This window comes from Oryzias latipes, chromosome 17 (genome assembly GCF_053564925.1).
Source record: "Oryzias latipes strain Hd-rR chromosome 17, Olatipes_Hd-rR_3.1".
NCBI lineage: Eukaryota > Metazoa > Chordata > Actinopteri > Beloniformes > Adrianichthyidae > Oryzias > Oryzias latipes.
In genome coordinates, this window is record NC_136253.1 from 5,230,419 (window position 1) to 5,248,638 (window position 18,220).

Genomic DNA, 18,220 nt, shown 5'->3' on the forward strand with positions numbered 1-18,220 from the left:
TCTCTGTGACTTTCATATCTTTTAACTCCTATTATTAAATTAATTCCAAATAACTTCTTTTATCTTTTTTTCCCCCCTTTGTCAAAGCTTCAGTGTGGTTTTCTGCAGACATAACCATTTCCATTGGGATCAATATCCAACATCCTTCCTGCTGGAATGCCACATTGACATAAAGTTTCATTTATTCACCTGTTGAAATAAAGAATGATTTTTAATCTCCACAACTTTGTCATCTGTCATCAATTTTGTCATCAATCATCTGTAACTTTTAAAAAAAGATGCCAATGTTCTTCATTTTTAATATTTCAATCTATTTACCTTTTAGTTACATAAATACTAGAAATATCGGACATCATATATATTTAGACAGTGGGTTGGAATTTAGGATAAAAGCAATGCAGCACGTGTTTCAAATGGAAATGAGTTCATTGTGTTGATCTTCACAGCAGTCAATCTCACATGCACAAGAGTGCAATATCTAAAAATGAATGTAATCAATCTGAAATTTGAAACTGATATAGAAGCAGAACTACTAAAACACAAGTCACAGACACATTGTACCATATCTTTATTTTTAATTACTATATGTACAAGAAAAAGTGTCCAGTAGGTCATTTTATGCATGATATGGAGCATTTGTCCTGAGAACTGAACCGCTCTCAGTCTCCCTGTGCTGCAAACCACAGGTCTAAATACCCCCCCCCCCCCCCCCCCCCCCCCCATAGCTGCCTCCCTTTAGCTGTGCTGGATGCAAATCTGACCTCTTCTCTGTGCAGAGCTGACAAAGGCCTTTGACGGAACCCTTTCATTGCAGTTATGAAGACCCGGCGTTTCTGGACTTCTCCCTCTGATAACACCGCAGAGAAGCCATTACAAAAGTTCAGAGATAATCGCAGCCCATGAAAAGAGCCCACCAGTCAACAAACCCGGCAGCCGTCACAAAAAAGTGCCAACATCAGGGGGTTCTATTCAGCAGGGCCTCTGCTTTCAGCACCCCCATATCAACATGATGTTTACTGCTCTGCCGCTTTTTAGGAAGGAAAAAAAAAAAGACACTTTGAAATCCACTCCTGGGTGTTTATTTCACCTTTTAGGAATCTTCTCCACAGGGATTCCCATCTGCACAGCCACTCAAAACGGATCTCAGCTGTGAACACAGTTAAGGTTTTCTGGGGTCAAAATCACTCCAAATCAGTGGCTGGATAGGAGGAACACCAGGGAGAACCGTTCTCATTCTAAGGTACTCCAATGTCTCTTCTCATAAACACTCTCTTCTTTAAAATAATTAACAAAAACACACATACTTCTTTGCATATTAAGAGTTAACCTGTTACTTCTATCACACACTAATTTGGGGTTCTGTTGATTGGAAAAAAAAAAAAGTTACAGCAAATTGACTTTTAAAGACTAACTGTGAGCTGCTTAGCTGAAAGAGCAGATTATTCAATGTTTCAGAGGCTAAAATAATCAGGGTTATTGTTAAAAGGCACTGTTCAAACCTGTGAAGTAGACTAAACGCCATGTAAAAACAACACAAAGAGCGGCAGTGGTCATTTCTTCTTATTGGAGAGATTCTGCTAAAATAACTCTGAAGGAGGCGTGGCTTCTGACGACAAACTACTGTAGAAATCTTTACATTTTCTGTGTTCACATTTTGATTTTTACAGAGAATGTGTGTTGGCATTTAGTGTTGATTTCAGCAGCTCCTCTGCTTGTTTTCACACCCATCTGAAAGGTCAACAGTGTTGACTGTCAGGTCACACCGCTGCCTGACCTCTGGCTCTCCGTCTGTTGTTCTCCGACTCACACAGAGGAACCATTCGGCACCAAATCTCCCGACGAACCGCTCCACCCCCTCACATGATGGAGCACTGATCCGGGGCCCCGGCTCCAAGGCCTCCAGGGAGGTTCAGGGACTCCATGTCAAAGTTTAAGCCTGGAGGCTAAACGGTGAAAAACAAAGGAAAGTTGGAGCAAAGCAGAAACTATTTTGGGAGACATTTCTTTTAAGTCATTGAAAATTTGAACTAAAATTCTATCATTTGCATCCTCTGGAAGTGTAGCCCCCAGTCTTTGGGCTGAAGACTGGTACCGGTCTGTGAGACGGTAGGTACAAAAAAAGAAAAAAAAAAATCTAAATTTCTTCCATTTTATTTATAGTCTGATTTTGACTGAAGTTTTATTTTGGGAAACTACTGGATTCTCTCCACATCCGACTCATTCTTGATGCACGTCAGGTCGTTTGGTTGCACTTTTGAAAATCCACCCACTGCTTTCTTAAAACGGCTGAAACAACTACAATGAAAACCCAGAAGGTAGCAAATTCAGCAAAAAAATTTTGGAAAGTTTCTGAAGTTGGCATCTTTCCCTTTGACAGTTATTGGTTAGGGGGAAATCTGTATCACAGTTTATTGGTTCCTCCAAGAAATCTAGGGCAAAAATGAATTTGAAAGCAGCTGCAGATATTTTACAGAGGATGAAGGTAAACTTTACCCTCAAAAGTTAAGGGAAACTGGAAGCTAAAATAAAATAAAATAAAATCAGACGTCTACTTCAGCCTCGTACTGACAGGTCCATGAAAATATTGTCCAGCATTAACTGTCTGTGGCCTGAAAAAAGGTTGGGGACCTGTGCGCTAAAATATGCATAAAATAAGAGTCCATCAAAATTCTTTAAAACGTGTGGAGTCAGCAAGACAAGAAAGACAAATGAGGGAACATGCAATAAAAATTACCCAAGGTGCACCTGTGCATAAGGTGAGGCGCCGCAAGTTTTAGCACCTATGATCAAACTTCAGTTTATTCTTTAAACTTTCAGACTGAAATAACTTGTCCTTCCTCACAACACGTGTGCTACTGTGGCTCCTTCTGCAGCAGACAGGGACCAGACTTAACGTTCTAGTCTGTCAGTGTTTTAATTTGAAGCAAAAGAACATTTGATTTAACAATGTGACACATTTTAGTGCCATCCATATTGGATTGTTTGGTCTGTGATCAGGCTGGCTTGACATCCTCATCTTGGAGCTTAAGATCCAGCAAAAACATTGGGAGGTTTTGGTAAAATGAGCCTCACAAAAATAGACTATTTGAGCTAATTTGGAAAAATAAATAAATGTATAAGAAATGAATAGTCTTGATCATTTTGGGGACAGTTTGGAGGCTGTTGTGTTCATTAGCAAGCATCTAAAGTCAGATGAAAATGACACACACACACACTCTCATCTATTTAAGTGGCACACTTGGTGGCTGACTAAAACCTTTTTTCTCCCACTGTTCATCAAAGAGCCTCTGCTATTAACAGACACCAGTAAGCATGTTTGAGATACTGCGTGAAATCAGTATTTATAAGAAAATTTAAAAAAAAGTATATATAAAAAAAGAAATGCAAGAAACAAGCCAAACTTACCACATCTCCTGCCAATTCCTTGGGTGGCTGGCCTAGATCCTGCAGCTATAAGGAGATAATTAAACACAAAACAGTTGAGTTCCTGTCCAAAAAACCAAAAACCTTGCATGTTTGAACTAATAAACACAACATTTTTTGTCCATGGATATGCTTAAAGGCGCATTTTTAATAAGCTTACATTAATAACTTAATTTATAGTATAAATTATAATATAATTATAATGTAGTTATTATCTCTGTAAGAAGATAATAACTGGGAAATTTGTGTTTGAAGGGTATTTTTTGAGCTTACAATATCTAAACTTTTAAATGCTGCTTGTTAGCCGTAACGGCAATAACAGTGTGTGTTCAGTGACCTTTTTAAAATCAGTTTTACAGGGAAACAGTTTAGCCATCAACAGTCCCTAAAGATATTAAAAGAGCTTTGCAACCATCACATCCATAAATGATGGACATCCTGCAGCTGGATCGTCGAAAAAGTGATGTGTTGTGACTTTTACTATGATTCAGAATAATGTGGATGATGTCAAAACAGAAAACATAAAAAGCAAATTTAAATAAACAAATCAATTGTAAATATTGTCCCAAAAGAAAAAAGCTGCATCACCTGCTGCATCCGGTCCATGATGCTCTCAAAAGTTCTCTCTTTGTTTTCTACTCCCTGTTCCTCGGCCTCAAAGAGCTTGCAGATATCTCCCATGACTTTGGATTGCTGTTCGTAGCGGCGGTAGTCCTCTGCACTTAAGCTGGGCTTGTTTGCTTGCAGCCACTCTGGGTACTGTGAAGGTGAGACGTCAACGGTCAAAGCTGGAAGAGTGGATTCAGAGTCTGATGGGTTCAGAGGAAACATCTGCAGACCTTAGTGGTGATTTCTTTGAGAGAAGGATACAGCACTTCTTTAGAGAGCAGGTTCTGCATGATGGACTGCATGACGGGGAGGATGTTCCCATCGTCTCCACCCCCTTCCCCACCCTCATCCAACCCAAGACCCTCAAGAGCCTTAACCAGGTCATCTCCAGCTAGACCTGAAGACTGGGTAAAACAAAACAATTGTCATTATTTTCCTTCAAAAGCTTTACACCAATATTCCTTTACGTCTAAGGAGCCAACTTGGAGGTTGTCTGCATTCTTCGCCAGGCCACGGAGGGTATCCTTCAGACAGGAAGTGAACTCCTGCTGGGAAGCTGTGTCTGTCCCTGTTTGGAGCAAACACGCAACTTAGACTGCAAGACCGACACATTCAGTATAACAAAGATTCACAACAAATAACTCCTCTTACCGACTTTGCCTGCTGCCTCTGACAGTTTCTGGAAGTGCTGCAGCAGTTCTGGCTCCTCCTGGGCCAGCTCGGACATGGCCTTCTCCCACTCGTCCCTGGCCTGGGTCGCCATGTCCCCCTCAAAGAGACTCTCAAAGAGTTTGCAGTCCTCAAGCAGGGGGGGCTACAGGCAGAAATGGAAGACTTGTGAAGATCGTACTATTGATGGGGTCTTTCAGTCCAAGCAGAAGGCAGCTGAATCCTAATGAACAGAAGCAGACACAGACCTTCTCTGCACCACTGCTGGCTGAGGAAGAGGCTGCTGCAGCTTCAGGGGCCGGAGGAGAGGAGGCTTTGTCAAAGTCATCCAAAGCGCCTAAAGGAAAAAGACACAGCAGTAGGCATTTATTATCCAAGCAATATATGAAATATTTGATCGATTGCCTTAAAAAAAAAAGCAATACTTTCAGCTCAGTAATTGTTTAGTTTCTGTTTGGATGGTCAGTCTGTTTTACTTTTGATCAGATAATAAACATAAAATGCAGCAGCAGTGAAGAGGTCAAGCTGACAAAATGATAAGTAAGTAGACGCATCTCAATATTTGGTCCATGAATCGATGCATAAAAGGTTCAACTAACTTTGTGGCGACAGGATAAAGTCCAATTCTTTTGACTAAACAAATACAATCTGAATATTTATTATTCATTCAATGAATATTTAAACCTGCATTGTAGGCTGCTTCGTTTCTTAAATAAAAAGGTGTCATATTAATTTATTCATGTATTGTTTTATGTGATGTGAGAAAAATGGTTATCAGAAGAATTTATAACTTCCTGAACAGTTTAACACATTTTTACCCACACTTGTTTGTATCTGTGGTTTTTCAACCAATTCTACTGCGATTCTCTGTGCTTGATCCCTTTTTGATGAACATCTGTATCTTTCTTTTACATCCCTAGTATAAGTTAAGATATCTATCTATCTTATTTGTCAATAATTTCTATTTTAAAACTAGACCTGAACAATAACATTTAAGAATACAGCAGAAGACAAAACTATAAAAGTAACACAAAGCAACCACAGATGACATATTAGAAGTATTTATAAATCAACAAGGAAAAAAACAACAATAAAATGTTCCTGAAAATTTTGACAATATTGTAATATTGAAAAAATAACAACACCTCTTTAACATTTTCTATAAACTATATCTCTATAATCCACTTTTTTTTAAACAATTAATATCCAAAAACATTTGAAAACGGCTTAAACTGGCTTTATTTTGAAGCCCGTGCGAGCTGTCAGTCAGCGATACTTTGGTAACTGTCACTGCTACCGAGCACCTGAAGCTTATACACGGTCATCAGAAGTGTCCAAGCAGCGAAATCTTCCTAGCAACAGACAGACACGTAAAAGGGTGAACCTAATATTCCTTCCTGACGAACTTACTGTCCAGTAACTCGTCCAGTTCTGCGTCTACTCCACCGGACACCTCTTCTCCTCCGGACGCCATAATGCTAAGACAGCTTTGTCTCACAAAATTGACGTTCTGGCTATAAAAAACGTCGCACATACTCTACGTCACAAGCCCATACCGAAATCTGGCACCACCTGGTGGCGTGAGTAGGCATAACAGCTTTTCTCTGCGGATCACATGCAGGAGGATCAACATGTGACGCTTTGTCCCTCATTTTCGTGACCACCGACCGTTTCATCAACTTAAAAACGTAACAATCAAAAGTTCAGTGGCACAGTTTTATGCTCTGCAACTTAAGTGAGTCTTTTTCGGAAATATTTGTCTTCAAAATGTGCTTGAAGTAAAAAAAATATATATCTATACACCTTTTTAAAAAAGAGATTTTAATGTAATCTGTATATTAAGTTCTTTTTAGCATTTAGCAATAAATGGGTTTATTGGCACTCTCAAAATTTTAAATTAGCATAGAAAACTGTCTTATTTTTAAACTATTGCTGTCATGAAACTACAAAGAGGCTTTGGGAGCTTGACCACTCCTCCAAGATGCAAACGTCAGATAAATATTGGCAAAATGATGCTTAAAGGTTTAATCTACCGTTAGAACTGTTTTTTTATTTAATAAATTTAAATCATATATTCTTATCTTCAGCTGTCCTACAGTTCTTAAACGTATATAGTTGCAAGTAAAACTGCAACAGCAGCAAGAGGACCTCAGTTGATACAGGATGTATTTTATTTTGAAAAGAACTTGCTTTTCTGCTGTCAAAAGTTATCTTTAGAAAAATATAGGACTGGTATGATTCTGTCAATATTAATACCTGAAACATTATATAAATAATGTTAAAATACATTTGATCAATGAATGGTTTAATAGTCACACAGTAGTTATCTAAACATTAAAGTGGGACGTTACGGCTCCTGCTTGGTTTTGGACATTAAAGCATTAAAGGGTGCAGACAGGTGTGATTCCAAACACTGCAACATGGTTTGGCAGCACAACAGTTGGAAGTCAGTCTGCAGCACACGAACATTCCAATCAGTAGTAGTGAAAAGTGTCATGCTGATCATGAGGCACCTATCTGATGCTTGGAGCAGACACTGACCCCTGTAGGAGAGTCCATGCTCTCAGCTGTCTGGCAGCACCGGGAGGCACCAAAAAAAAAAAAAGATGCGATAGAAGATTTTTCTTATAGGTACAGAAGATTTGCCACATTTTTTGTGGGTACAACCAGAGCATGGCGTTTAAAACCACCATTTAACTATTATGCCTGAGAAGAGTTGTTGCACCAAAGTATGAATCTCCTAAATACAATTTTTAACATTTTGTTTTGAGTCAAGTTCATTATTCAGTATTAAACCTTTTTTTTTCTCCTTTCAAAGATTACATAATAATAATAAATAAAGGAAAGAATTAATAAGTTTATTTAAAAAGTACATTTAACATTTGTTGCTAAAGTTCACCACTGAAATAAAAACATTTGGCTTTTGGATTGTAAAGCCTTTTCTTTTTCTTATTAAAAATACTAAAAAGGCTGTGACAGTTACCACACTGACACACTCTTGAACATCTGGACACAAATGCACATCGCTTTGAATTATAAATCTTTTTTTTTTTGTTGAATTTACTCCAAAGTTGAAAGGAAAGTAATTGATAAACGTTTTTTTAAATTATTACTAACATTAAGCCGAGCGGCCAATGAAAGTTCTGGTGTGTTCTCACAGGTTCATTTGTCTTCCTTGTGGATTCATTAACATTGTTACCTTTAAAATATATGTGATAAGTAATTGCATTTTATTATTTTGGCAAACATTATTCAAATCAACGTTGCCACACCTGGCACACCACTTTTGTCACATGAACTTTTTGTGTTTCCCCCTCTTTCAGAAAATGAAACTCTTTCCTTTTGCAGTTCTTTTATTTTTTGGGATCTTTAGCAGCATTTCTAGTGGGATGCAGATCTGTGAGCTGATGAAGGAAAATCTGTCAGTCTGATGAGGCAAACACTTCAAACAGAACATTTCTCACTGCATTCAGTTCTCTGTATCGCACACAGTCTGCAGTTTCTGCAGTATCAAGAAAAGAGGAGAAACTCCCTCATGCTGGGTGTGGGCAGCAGAGGTCCAGCCTGGAACACAATGTGGGCGGAGCTTAGTCACACATAAAGAATGGTGCAGATACTTGAGGCCTAATTTGGTTTTCTGGGCGGGGCTCTTCTCCTTGGGACCACTCTAGAGCAGCCAAGGGGGTGAGGATTTACAGTCTGTGCCTAACTTCCACTGCACATCTTGTAGGAGAGAGAACAGCTGCAGCCGAGTTTCAGAAAGGTAAGGAGGCGTCAGGGTTGGAGAGAAATGCAAAGGAAGGAATTTCTGTTTTCATTTGGAACCACATGTCTGAATAATTGTATGTTTTATGATCATTTTTTACCTTTTGAAATGTTTTGCGTGCCTGACGAGTGGACTAAAAGGGTTGCCGCATCGACAGAGATCAGCATTGAAAACATCTTAACCCTTGTACTATCCTATGGGGGCAAGATGACCATTGACGTGTTCTCCCTACCATGACAAAGGTGGATAAAGGTGGAAAGATTTCATGTAATCCATGGACACCAGTGAAGATCACAAATCATTGAAGAAAAAAGGTTCAGCGCACTGTCTAGTGGGTCTAGATGACCCAACTCCCAATGTTAAAGTGCCTAGGATAGCACAAGGGTTAAGCACACGCATGTGGATCTGTCACGAAGTTCTGTTTTTAGTTTTGAGTCTTTTGTGGCGGCGCAGGGCGTGGCAGGCGGCACACCCACCTTCACCATCAATGATTGAAGCTCTACACGAGTTTTTACAGTGTGACACTCATGGCACATTTAGGAGGAGGATTAACTCTCTTTTAGCCTGGATTTGTACCAAAACCTGCCCGGAGGGTTCTGGCTCTGATGCAAATGTAAACCAGAAAGTTCTGTTTGAACAGAACCAGGCAGAACTCTTCCTCATTGTTTAAGAAGACCTGTCTGCCTCATTCAAACCAGAGATGGCGTGTGTCCAGATGGTCCGAACCTGTTTCTGACAGGTGTTTTTGAGCAAAATAGGTATTTGGGAAAAACTTAAACCTTAGTAAGCCAGCGGTGACTCACACGCACAAGGATAGCGTTCCAACACTGAAGGTTTTGTTTTTGACCCTCAGATTTGACTCTAAGTGAATTAGAAGCATAATTGTGTAAGTGATGCTGTGTCATGACAACGGCTCAAACAACAACACACATGACCTCTGAGCCTGCAGCAAACAAGGGTTTCCTGGTCTGCTTTGTGTTCTCATTTGTCATGAAAAGTCGCAGCGGATACTGTCTTCTGCTGATGTGGGAACCTATTTTTGGCTTTTTCTTCATTTGCAGAAGTCTGTTTGTGTCATGTTTTCCATGCTGCGTGTGAGGAGAAAGTGTTTCCACACTTCAAATTCTCCCCTTGTGCCATTTCCTCCCCCATTACTTTCCTGATTTCATGCCATCCACAGTAAAATGTTGGTGACAGGAGAAGTGGTGTTGATTTTTCCACCTCTACCCAAAAACGAACTGAGTAGTTTTTTTCAACCTATTTTAACCCTTGTGCTATCTTAGATGACCCCCCCCCCCCCTTACATTGACGTGTTCTCCCTACCATGACAAAGGTGGATAAAGGTGGAAAGATTTCATGTAATCCATGGACACCAGTGAAGATCACAAATCATTGAAGAAAAAAGGTTCAGAGCACTGACTAGTGGGTCTAGATGACCCCACTAGACAAAGTGCCTAGGATAGCACAAGGGTTAGTTAAACTAGATTTCAAAGCTTGATGGGGAGTCTCACACAGGGATAACTGATGGAAAAGAGGGAGTAGCCACATAATGAGACCATAAGGAGGGCAGAAGGAACAGCTAGGAAGGAAAAAACTTGGCAAATATGACAAAGTTAGCAGTTGTTCAGCTGCAGTAGACTGCAGCACATCTGGTTCACATCAGCTAGTTGGAAAAACCTGACAAGAAATCAAGGAGGTTGGGGGAAGAAAAGAGGGTAAGAGGAGGAGCCTGGTGCTGACTCACTCCAGCGCTATTCTACTCACTGTGTTTAAACTACTGTGTGTGTCCTTCTGAGGCACAGGGCTTCCCCCACATTACTCCATCCTTTCCCCTCCATTCTTTTCCTAGTCATCCTGTTGGGTCATTCTTTCCACCAGTTGTCTGAATCCGTACCTTAACACCCCGCCAGCTCTCTGCCTCCCCAGTCTCCACTCTTTCGTAGGTGTGTGACAGCGCTAACGTAAACAAGCCCCGTCTCCCTGTTTATAACCGTCTCTCTGTGTACTAAGGGAACCAGGAGGAGGCTGAAAACGCCATGGGGTCTGCTAGGAAAGACAGCGGCTGTGGTTTGCATCTCCATGCAGTGAAAATGTCTGTCATGTGTTTTTGTGGGTTAAAATCTCCAGTACAGTTCTGTCCATGCATTTGAAAGGGGGGCCCCAGACTTCAAATGCTTTTTCTTTAGCGTTTGGGTTTAGATCAGACAGGCTGGCTCTGGTCGGAGCAGTTTTCATAAACCAGAAAATCCCCAATGTGTGAGAGGCCTATCAACCAAAAAAAGAAATGTTTCATTCAACGTAAAAGCTGCATTCTTAAAAAAACAACCCAAAAAACATCTCTTTTTTTTTTTTATAATCCAAGCTAGTTGTCCATCAGTTTAACACTTGCAGCAAATGTGGTGTTTTGTTTAAGAAAATGTAGTTTGAAAGTGTTTAGTCTAACACTTTAAAGTGTTCACATTCTGGGACGCTTACTCGTAAAAAAAAATTACATTAGAAAAGAACTTCAGATGACTTGCCTGCTTTGGTAAAGTGAGGTTTTCAAATCAACTTAACAGTTTTAAATGAACCAAAATGAAAACTATTAGAAAAAAGTCACAAAATCAACTCAGAAAATTACAGATTAACCTCTAGGAAGGTAATAGTTGGCCTTGATACGACCGCTTTGTGGTTGTTCCCCTAACACATTTGGTTGACAGTTTGACTGTGAAAGATCCCGGACAAACCCCAATTTATGTTACACCCCTGTCTAGGGGCATGTAAAAGGATGCAACATAAAGGTAAGAGTTAAAAATCAAATACCCCACCGACTCAAAACCTCTCACAAACAAACCCAGGCCAAAAATAAGCTGAGACTTTTTTTAACAGAAAAAAAATACACAAATCAACCAAAATACAAGGACCAAAGCCTCCAAAAGTCAAACAAACAAAGTAAAGCTCTGCAGGAAAAATAAAAAAAAACCTGTGTTATATTCTAGGACATAGTTTCTGCAGAGCGGCAGCAGTTCATCAGAAATTTGGCTCTAAGTTGTGGGCAGGACTGTTGCCGCAAAATAACCCTGTCTTCACTTCCAGTCACCCATAACTGAGCTCTCTGTTTACACTTTCTCCCACTAGCTTACCGCCCCTCACAATCCCAACGTAACAATACTGGTGCAACAAAAATGGTGAGCAATATCAGAGTTATCTAGCCGTACAGTTTTAGCCAGATTCCAGCTCAGACGAGGAAAACAAAAACATTTCTGCAAGTGAAAGCATCAGAATGGAGCGGAGCAGGGAACTTGTGACCCGCCCAGCGTATTTTCTACCTCACAAATACAATCCTTTTCTCCTTATTTACAACTATTTGAATATAGAAAAAGTAATTTTGGGCATAATTTTCTTTATATATATCCTCCTTCATCAAAAAATGCCAGAAGAACATGTTTAAAAAATGATTTTCATCAGAGTTGGTCTTTAAAGAAACACTAAATGATTGGAAATGGGCTAAAAACTGTTATCTTGAACTTCAAACTTCAAACTTTATTGATTTGTATAGCGCCTTTCATTTTGGTTAAAAACACAAAGCGCTTGACGTAAAAGCAGATAAAAGAGTCATAAACTATGAGAATTATTTAAAACAGAAACACAGGACAACCACACACAGATGGGACCCCTCACTCACCAGATTCTTCCCTCCACCCACCCAGTTCCCCCAGTAGAACCCAAAGCTGTCATGTAATGGTTTCTGGGGGGAAAAAATGACTTTAAAACTCCATATTCCAAAAAGCAGCTAAAAAAATCAGCTCTCTGGAAGTGGGAGTGGAACAAATCAGGAGGCCCATGTTTGAAACTCGATGACAGATAGACCAAGGGTTGAGTGGAGGTTGTGGCGCCACTCCCATCACTGAGGATATGAGCAATGAACAATGTTGGAGTGAAATGCTGTCGGGTCTGCAGCTTGATAACCTTGAAGAAAGAGAAAACATGGCTTTCACTAAATGGTTTGTGACCACAGTGCAGTCATCATTGCTGATTTCCTTTTGTTTGGTTCACATGAATCTGCATTGCTGTGTCTGCTATCTGTGAGATGCAATGGCAGACAAAAACTGTGTTTCAATGAGACATCAGAAAGGTTATATTAACCTCTTCCATGTGTTTTTGTGTTTCTTCTTTTGTAGGAGGCTGTTGAAAAAAGGAAACTTCTGAGTTAATCTGCTCAAGTACAACAAATAGTATTATGGCAATAGTCCTGCAATCCAGCCCTCTACTATGGACACGGCTGGCAGCCCTGGCTTTCTCATGTGTGACCTTCTCTGTGGCCATACATGGTGGCAGAGTGGGCCACAGCACAGGAGACTGGTGCATCTTCTGCTGGACCTTTAGCTTCGCCGGCACGTTGCTCGTCCTCCTTGTGGAGCTGTTCGGCCTCCAGGCCAGAGCCCCTGTTTCGTGGAAGAACTTCCCAATCACGTTTGCCTGCTACGCCGCTCTTCTCTGTTTGTCCGCCTCCATCATCTTCCCTCTGTACTACCTCAAAGACTCCCATGGGCCCAGTGAAATACGTGACTTCCGTATAGTGTCAACTGTCTTCTCTTGCCTGGCCACCATCGCCTACATGACCGAAGTGAGCATCAGCAAGGCGCGGCCCGGTGAGGTTGCCGGCTACATGGCCACAGCTCCCGGTCTACTCAAAGTCTGCCAGACCTTTGTGGCTTGCATCATCTTTGTTTTTGTCACTGATCCTGTGTTGTATGACCGACATGATTCTTTAAAGTACTGCATGTCTGTCTATTGCATCTGCTTCATCTTGTCAGCCGCCATCATCCTGCTCTGCATTGCAGAGCTGACGGGCTACCTCCCCTTCCCTTTCGCTCGTTTCTTATCAGCCTATGCCCTGCTGGCCGTGGTCCTGTATTTGTCAGCAACCATCATCTGGCCCATCTTCAACTTTGACCCGAAGCACGGAGGACAAAAACAGAGGCCTTCCAACTGCAACACAAGTTTTGGGTTGTGTGTGTGGGATAAGACTGTGGCGGTGTCTGTGCTCACCACGGTCAATTTCATCCTCTACCTGGCTGACCTCATTTACTCCACTCGCCTGGTGTTTGTCAGTTCTTAAGGGGGGCAGCAAGGGCCACCGGCACTGTGCTCCACATAAAATTGAGTTTGGCCATTTCTTTGAAAGCTGTAGAACTGCTGTTGAATATAGTGCTGGCTGGTAATTGGTGGGTCCAACCGCTGGTCCTGAATGGAACTGTAGTAACAATGCGTGACTGGAAATCAGGTTTAAAAAATGTGGTCAAAAACTAAATTTTACACTTTTAAGTGCCTTCAAATAGTTTTTTATATGCCAAATTTAATCTTTATTATGAAGTATAGTGCGATGCTTTGGGATGAAAATGTAGTCAAAATGCTCTGTACATGGAAAACAACAACTCTCATACCAGTGAAGCTTCATGTTTTGTTTCCATTGGCATTTGAAGGGGACACTCCCATGTGTGGCTGCTGGAATACACTTACGCTACGGTCACATATACAAATGCCACCGGGCGTTGGGGAGGCATCGGCAGATTCTTTGACGTTTAGATGCCGCCGCCCAATTTGTTTGAAAATCGTTGGTGCGGTCATGAATGCTGACGGTGGCTGTCAGGCAACAGTCAGTCAAGCGGGTGGCAGCCAAATCGCCAGCCGGCAGCAGCTCTGATTGGACGATTTGCAAATGTGTCCGGACGGCAGTCGTCAATATCAAGTGCCACCAGCCGCCAGCAGCCAGGTAGCCAGGGGGAAATAAAAAGTGGCCCATTTTGCACCACTGTTCATTCACTACTCAGATTTTGAGCACACACTATAATCTTATCATTTTCTCCAATTTATAAAATATTTAGACAACATGCCTCCCAAGAACACACAATGTTCTTTCTTCTTCGTATTCTTCTCTGAATCCACCGCATCCGTCAAGATGCAGGTCCCAGAGTCGCTGTGGTGCTATCAACACCATGATGAGTCTTTTTCATCAATGTCGTCTCTCCATTTTCTAATGGTGCCTGGGATTGCCAGATTGTTAACGGCCCTCGTCGCTGCTACCGTATGATTTCTAACAATTTGACGATGACATTGGGACGGGAGAACAGGGGCAGGGGGGTGGCAGTCTTAAATCAGCCAATCATCAGATGATATCGGGGACCTTGAAGATCCTCCTATCAGTTAATGATCCCACTGCTGCCTTCCTGCCACATGCCTGTCACTGGACTGCATCCGCCATGGCCACCTGACGATTTTGCGGAAAAAGCGTGCAGTGGCATTTTGGCATATGTGACTGTAGTCTTACAAACACAAACATTTATAATCGGTTCAAATATTTTGTCTAACAATGTGTTTGTAAGTGTGCTTTTATGTAAGATTATTTCATACACAAAATAAAAATGTTGCACTTCACCTAAGATGCAAAATACAACATTTTTTAGATGAGCAAATCACAAAACATCAGTAAACTTAGTAAGATACAAAAAAAAACAAGAATCGAGTGGCACAAAAAAAGCAACAACACTCTAAACTATAAACTAAGGTTTAAAAAACACAACAAAAACACAACAAAGAAATGAATGGCAACATAGAAGTTTAGAGTAAGTCTGAAGCAAATGAAAACAGTTTCAAAAAGCAAAAGTCCTTTAAAAATGACATTTTTAAAGTAGTTTTCTGAAATTCTTCACATTTGTGTCATTGTGGTGGTGTATTTGTGTTGACATTTGCAACTTTAGATGAATATGGAGTCAAAACCTACTATTTCTTCAGTGGACTTTACCATTGAGCGGTAAAAAACAAAAGAAAATCTGTTTATGTTGTTATTATGAAGAGACAATCCTGTCATTAATATTATATCATTCACTGTTTTAGAATATTTCATTTTGCAGTATTACTTTGTCTAAGAGCAGCTAAAATGTAATCGCTTGAAAGTCATTTTTGCATCAATGCTATGCTAGCTTGCTTCCATGGTTATGTTTATCTAAAATCTACAACATCAAATATGTGTTGAGATGATAATAAAAGTCAGTACAATGATCAGTTACGGATGCTTTTGTTCACAGTTGCTCTGTCTGTTTTTATTCTTGCTGTCTCTAAAAATGCCAATGATCTTCTGACATCCAGTGATGGGACTGCGATGCTGAGCTAAAACTCATGGAAACATTTCTCTCTGCAAAGATCATCACTGATCTGAACTTTACCAAGGAATTTCATTCTAGCAAATCAAGCATTAAAAACTGCTATGGGACTCGTATAATCCAATAAACTATTAACAGATGATTGAGTTTGATTTGATACACATTTTTATCTATTTATATCAATAAGTATAAATGTAACTGCTTCTAATTTCATTTAACCCTGTAAAATCCATTTCCTCAAAACATTAATTTTTCTTAGAATTAAGATGTTTTTTAAACCCAGATAAAATACACACACACACACACACAATGTATTATTTTTTAAGGAGATGCACTGTAGATCGTATCCGTTATGATATGTTGGGTTTTTGGATACATTTTTGCTCACAAAAATGTTAGTTTAGATGTAAAATATTGAGATAAGTGTTCAGTAGAAAAGCATCTTATTTACCTAATGTCTCTAATTTGATCCACACATTTTTAACAAGGTTTAACTGTATTACAAAGAACTGGTTATCAATAAATTTTGCATTCTTTTAAATGCACCATGTACTCATTTAAAAAAACGAAAAACACAAAATGAGTTATTTTCACAATAAAGTTTTTGAAATTAGCAAAACCTTTTTAAAAGTGATTTTGAGATTTCACCAAAGCAGCGATTTTGAAACGATCAGGAAAATCCCTTCTACTGCCCCCCGTGGAATGATGATGCACTACAGGACAGAAGACGGACCAAGGTATATCCGAAGGGTTTTTAAGAAGAGTTTGATGGTGCTAATGAGATAGGGGTCTGAGAAATGCATGTATCAAGTATGATATGAATGGTGATATAGGGTTAACATTAGGAGCACTTCATGATTCTGTGTTTTTGTTCAGATGAGATTCCATTGATCAGAAAAGGACTTTAACAGTTTTATATGCTGATAAATAAAAATCTCTGTGTGCTTTTGTTTGCTTTACCCCGTCTCCAAGTAAGCTTTGCTGCTGCTGTGTACTGTAAACAGCCTTGTGGGGAGTGACCCTCCTACTATCAGCATCAGTAACTAAATTAATTCTTGGCATTCCCGTTCTCAGCAGTGCGAGGAACAAAGCTTAAGTCATTCGTCAAACAATAGCTTGATACAAATGAAAGACGTCACAGAAAGACCTCTGTCTGCAGCGGATGCTCTGTTCTCCACAGAGCCAGGATTCAACTGCAAAGCAACAAACATATTAAATAAATAAATATTTTTTAACCCCAACATTGTGGTGCAGGTGAAGTTGACCCTTTTTAAAGTCAACTCATTTGCAATGAAATGTTTGGCACCAAATGTTTCCTGCGTGTCTTAATAAGTGTTATCGACATGAAAAATGAAAGCGATTAAATTTCAAATATTTGGACTCCCCCTGCATTTTTATACGGCAAATAAGCTGTGCGGGTCAATGTGACCCAGCTGTAAACGAAGAGGCTAAGTGAGCCAGAAGTTTCAAACAGTTTTTGTTTCTGTGCAACTAGGAGACTATGTACTGCATATTTTCCTGTCTCACAAACAGACACAAGCTTTCCTTTTCTCTTAACCTTGTCCTAAAAATACTAAAATGCAGGTGTCATTATGACTGGATCCGTTCTGAAAGTTTAGAAACTACGTTTCAATCATGAATATGAAGTAGAAGGGAATACGTTTGAAGGGATATATCTTCCTCAGGTCATCCACGCAAAAGATTTGCATTAGAAATGGAGAAATATACTTTTAGTACAGAAAATCCTTCACAAAGAAACTAATTGAATGCTTTTTTTGTTGTTTTTTTGGGGGGGGGGTTGTGAAGGTGGTGGATTTAAATGCATTTACCTGCATTTTTGGGGGTCATCAACATTGAAAAGTTGTAATATGTCTTATATATGACATTTGAGTTAGGAATTTAATGTTGCATTTTATGGCCCACAGGCACTACCCACCCCCGCCCTGGTGACCCCCTTTCTACCCACCTTCACCGGCTGAAAGGCTGCCATATTGGATAACTAGTTTTTCCATCTATGGGATAAAGCTAAACCCCTGCAAGATGGGCCCAAGTCCAGGAATGTTGCACTTAATGCATTTTAGTTGTCAAGCATAGTCAACACATTACAACGGACTTGGGACTTTTATTCACATAATCAGATAGCTTTACCCTTGAAGTACATAGAACATATAATATCTCTATTTTGAAAAACTGTGGACTTGGGCCCCTTTTGAACTAACCAATTCAATTGATTGCAAATCTTTCACACAAGTTGGGCCTTCCCACTCGCCTGCAGTTCAACAGATGACTGTTTTCCTCTCCAAATGTGAGGGTTTCCCCATCAGCCAGCTGTTCAGGGCTCTGAATGAGTCACAAGGTATTTTTCTGGGTTGCTCCTCAAGATGTTCCTTTGTTTTGACAAATGTTAGCTCTTAGACCTCAGATGACTCACTCAAAAAAAAGGAAGCTAAAACAAGCCAACAAGTAGAAAAGTTATTCAAATTGCTTTGCTCCTTTTGGATTGAATATGGATCCAATTTTTGTAAAACTAGCTTTAAACAGCAAAACAAGCTGGCTTCTTTCTGCTCCAGCTTGTTTGGTCATGAGGACAGACGTTCATCTTAGTCAGGGA

The 18,220-nt window shown here is 40.0% G+C and overlaps 2 protein-coding genes across 4 annotated transcripts; one reads left to right on the forward strand and one right to left on the reverse strand.

Moving 5' to 3' along the window:
• Nucleotides 1-551: 551 nt before the first annotated feature.
• Nucleotides 552-6,269, reverse strand: pex19 (peroxisomal biogenesis factor 19). 2 transcript variants are annotated; one of them, XM_023965203.2, is made up of 8 exons: nucleotides 6,112-6,269; nucleotides 4,950-5,038; nucleotides 4,684-4,846; nucleotides 4,500-4,600; nucleotides 4,263-4,436; nucleotides 4,012-4,182; nucleotides 3,406-3,450; nucleotides 552-1,943 (listed from the first exon to the last, which is right to left on the reverse strand). In XM_023965203.2, exons 1-8 carry the CDS (start codon nucleotides 6,233-6,235, stop codon nucleotides 1,857-1,859), a joined length of 954 nt encoding a protein of 317 aa, XP_023820971.2. In that variant the 5' UTR covers nucleotides 6,236-6,269; the 3' UTR covers nucleotides 552-1,856. The 2 variants fall into 2 exon arrangements, with proteins under 2 accessions (XP_023820971.2, XP_023820972.2); XM_023965204.2 differs by having other exon boundaries at nucleotides 4,515-4,600; nucleotides 6,112-6,268.
• Nucleotides 6,270-8,329: 2,060 nt separating this feature from the next.
• On the forward strand, nucleotides 8,330-15,511 carry myadmb (myeloid associated differentiation marker b). 2 transcript variants are annotated; one of them, XM_078933993.1, is made up of 2 exons: nucleotides 8,330-8,464; nucleotides 12,628-15,511. In XM_078933993.1, the coding sequence occupies exon 2, from the start codon at nucleotides 12,687-12,689 to the stop codon at nucleotides 13,566-13,568; it is 882 nt and encodes a 293-aa protein (XP_078790119.1). In that variant the 5' UTR covers nucleotides 8,330-8,464; nucleotides 12,628-12,686; the 3' UTR covers nucleotides 13,569-15,511. The 2 variants fall into 2 exon arrangements, with proteins under 2 accessions (XP_078790119.1, XP_023821002.1); XM_023965234.2 differs by lacking the exon at nucleotides 8,330-8,464 and adding an exon at nucleotides 10,483-10,559.
• The last annotated feature ends 2,709 nt before the right edge of the window (nucleotides 15,512-18,220 follow it).

What these genes read in the sequence shown, in the direction of transcription:
- myadmb (XM_078933993.1), top strand. Translation starts at nt 12,687, where the DNA reads ATGGCAATAGTCCTGCAATCCAGCCCTCTACTATGGACACGGCTGGCA.
- pex19 (XM_023965203.2), bottom strand. Translation starts at nt 6,235, where the DNA reads ATGTGCGACGTTTTTTATAGCCAGAACGTCAATTTTGTGAGACAAAGC. An exon ending in AGAGGCAGCAGGCAAAGTCG is followed by an intron (nt 4,601 to 4,683) that starts GTAAGAGGAGTT and finishes TGCTCCAAACAG; the next exon opens with GGACAGACACAGCTTCCCAG. An exon ending in TCCAAGTTGGCTCCTTAGAC is followed by an intron (nt 4,437 to 4,499) that starts GTAAAGGAATAT and finishes TGTTTTACCCAG; the next exon opens with TCTTCAGGTCTAGCTGGAGA.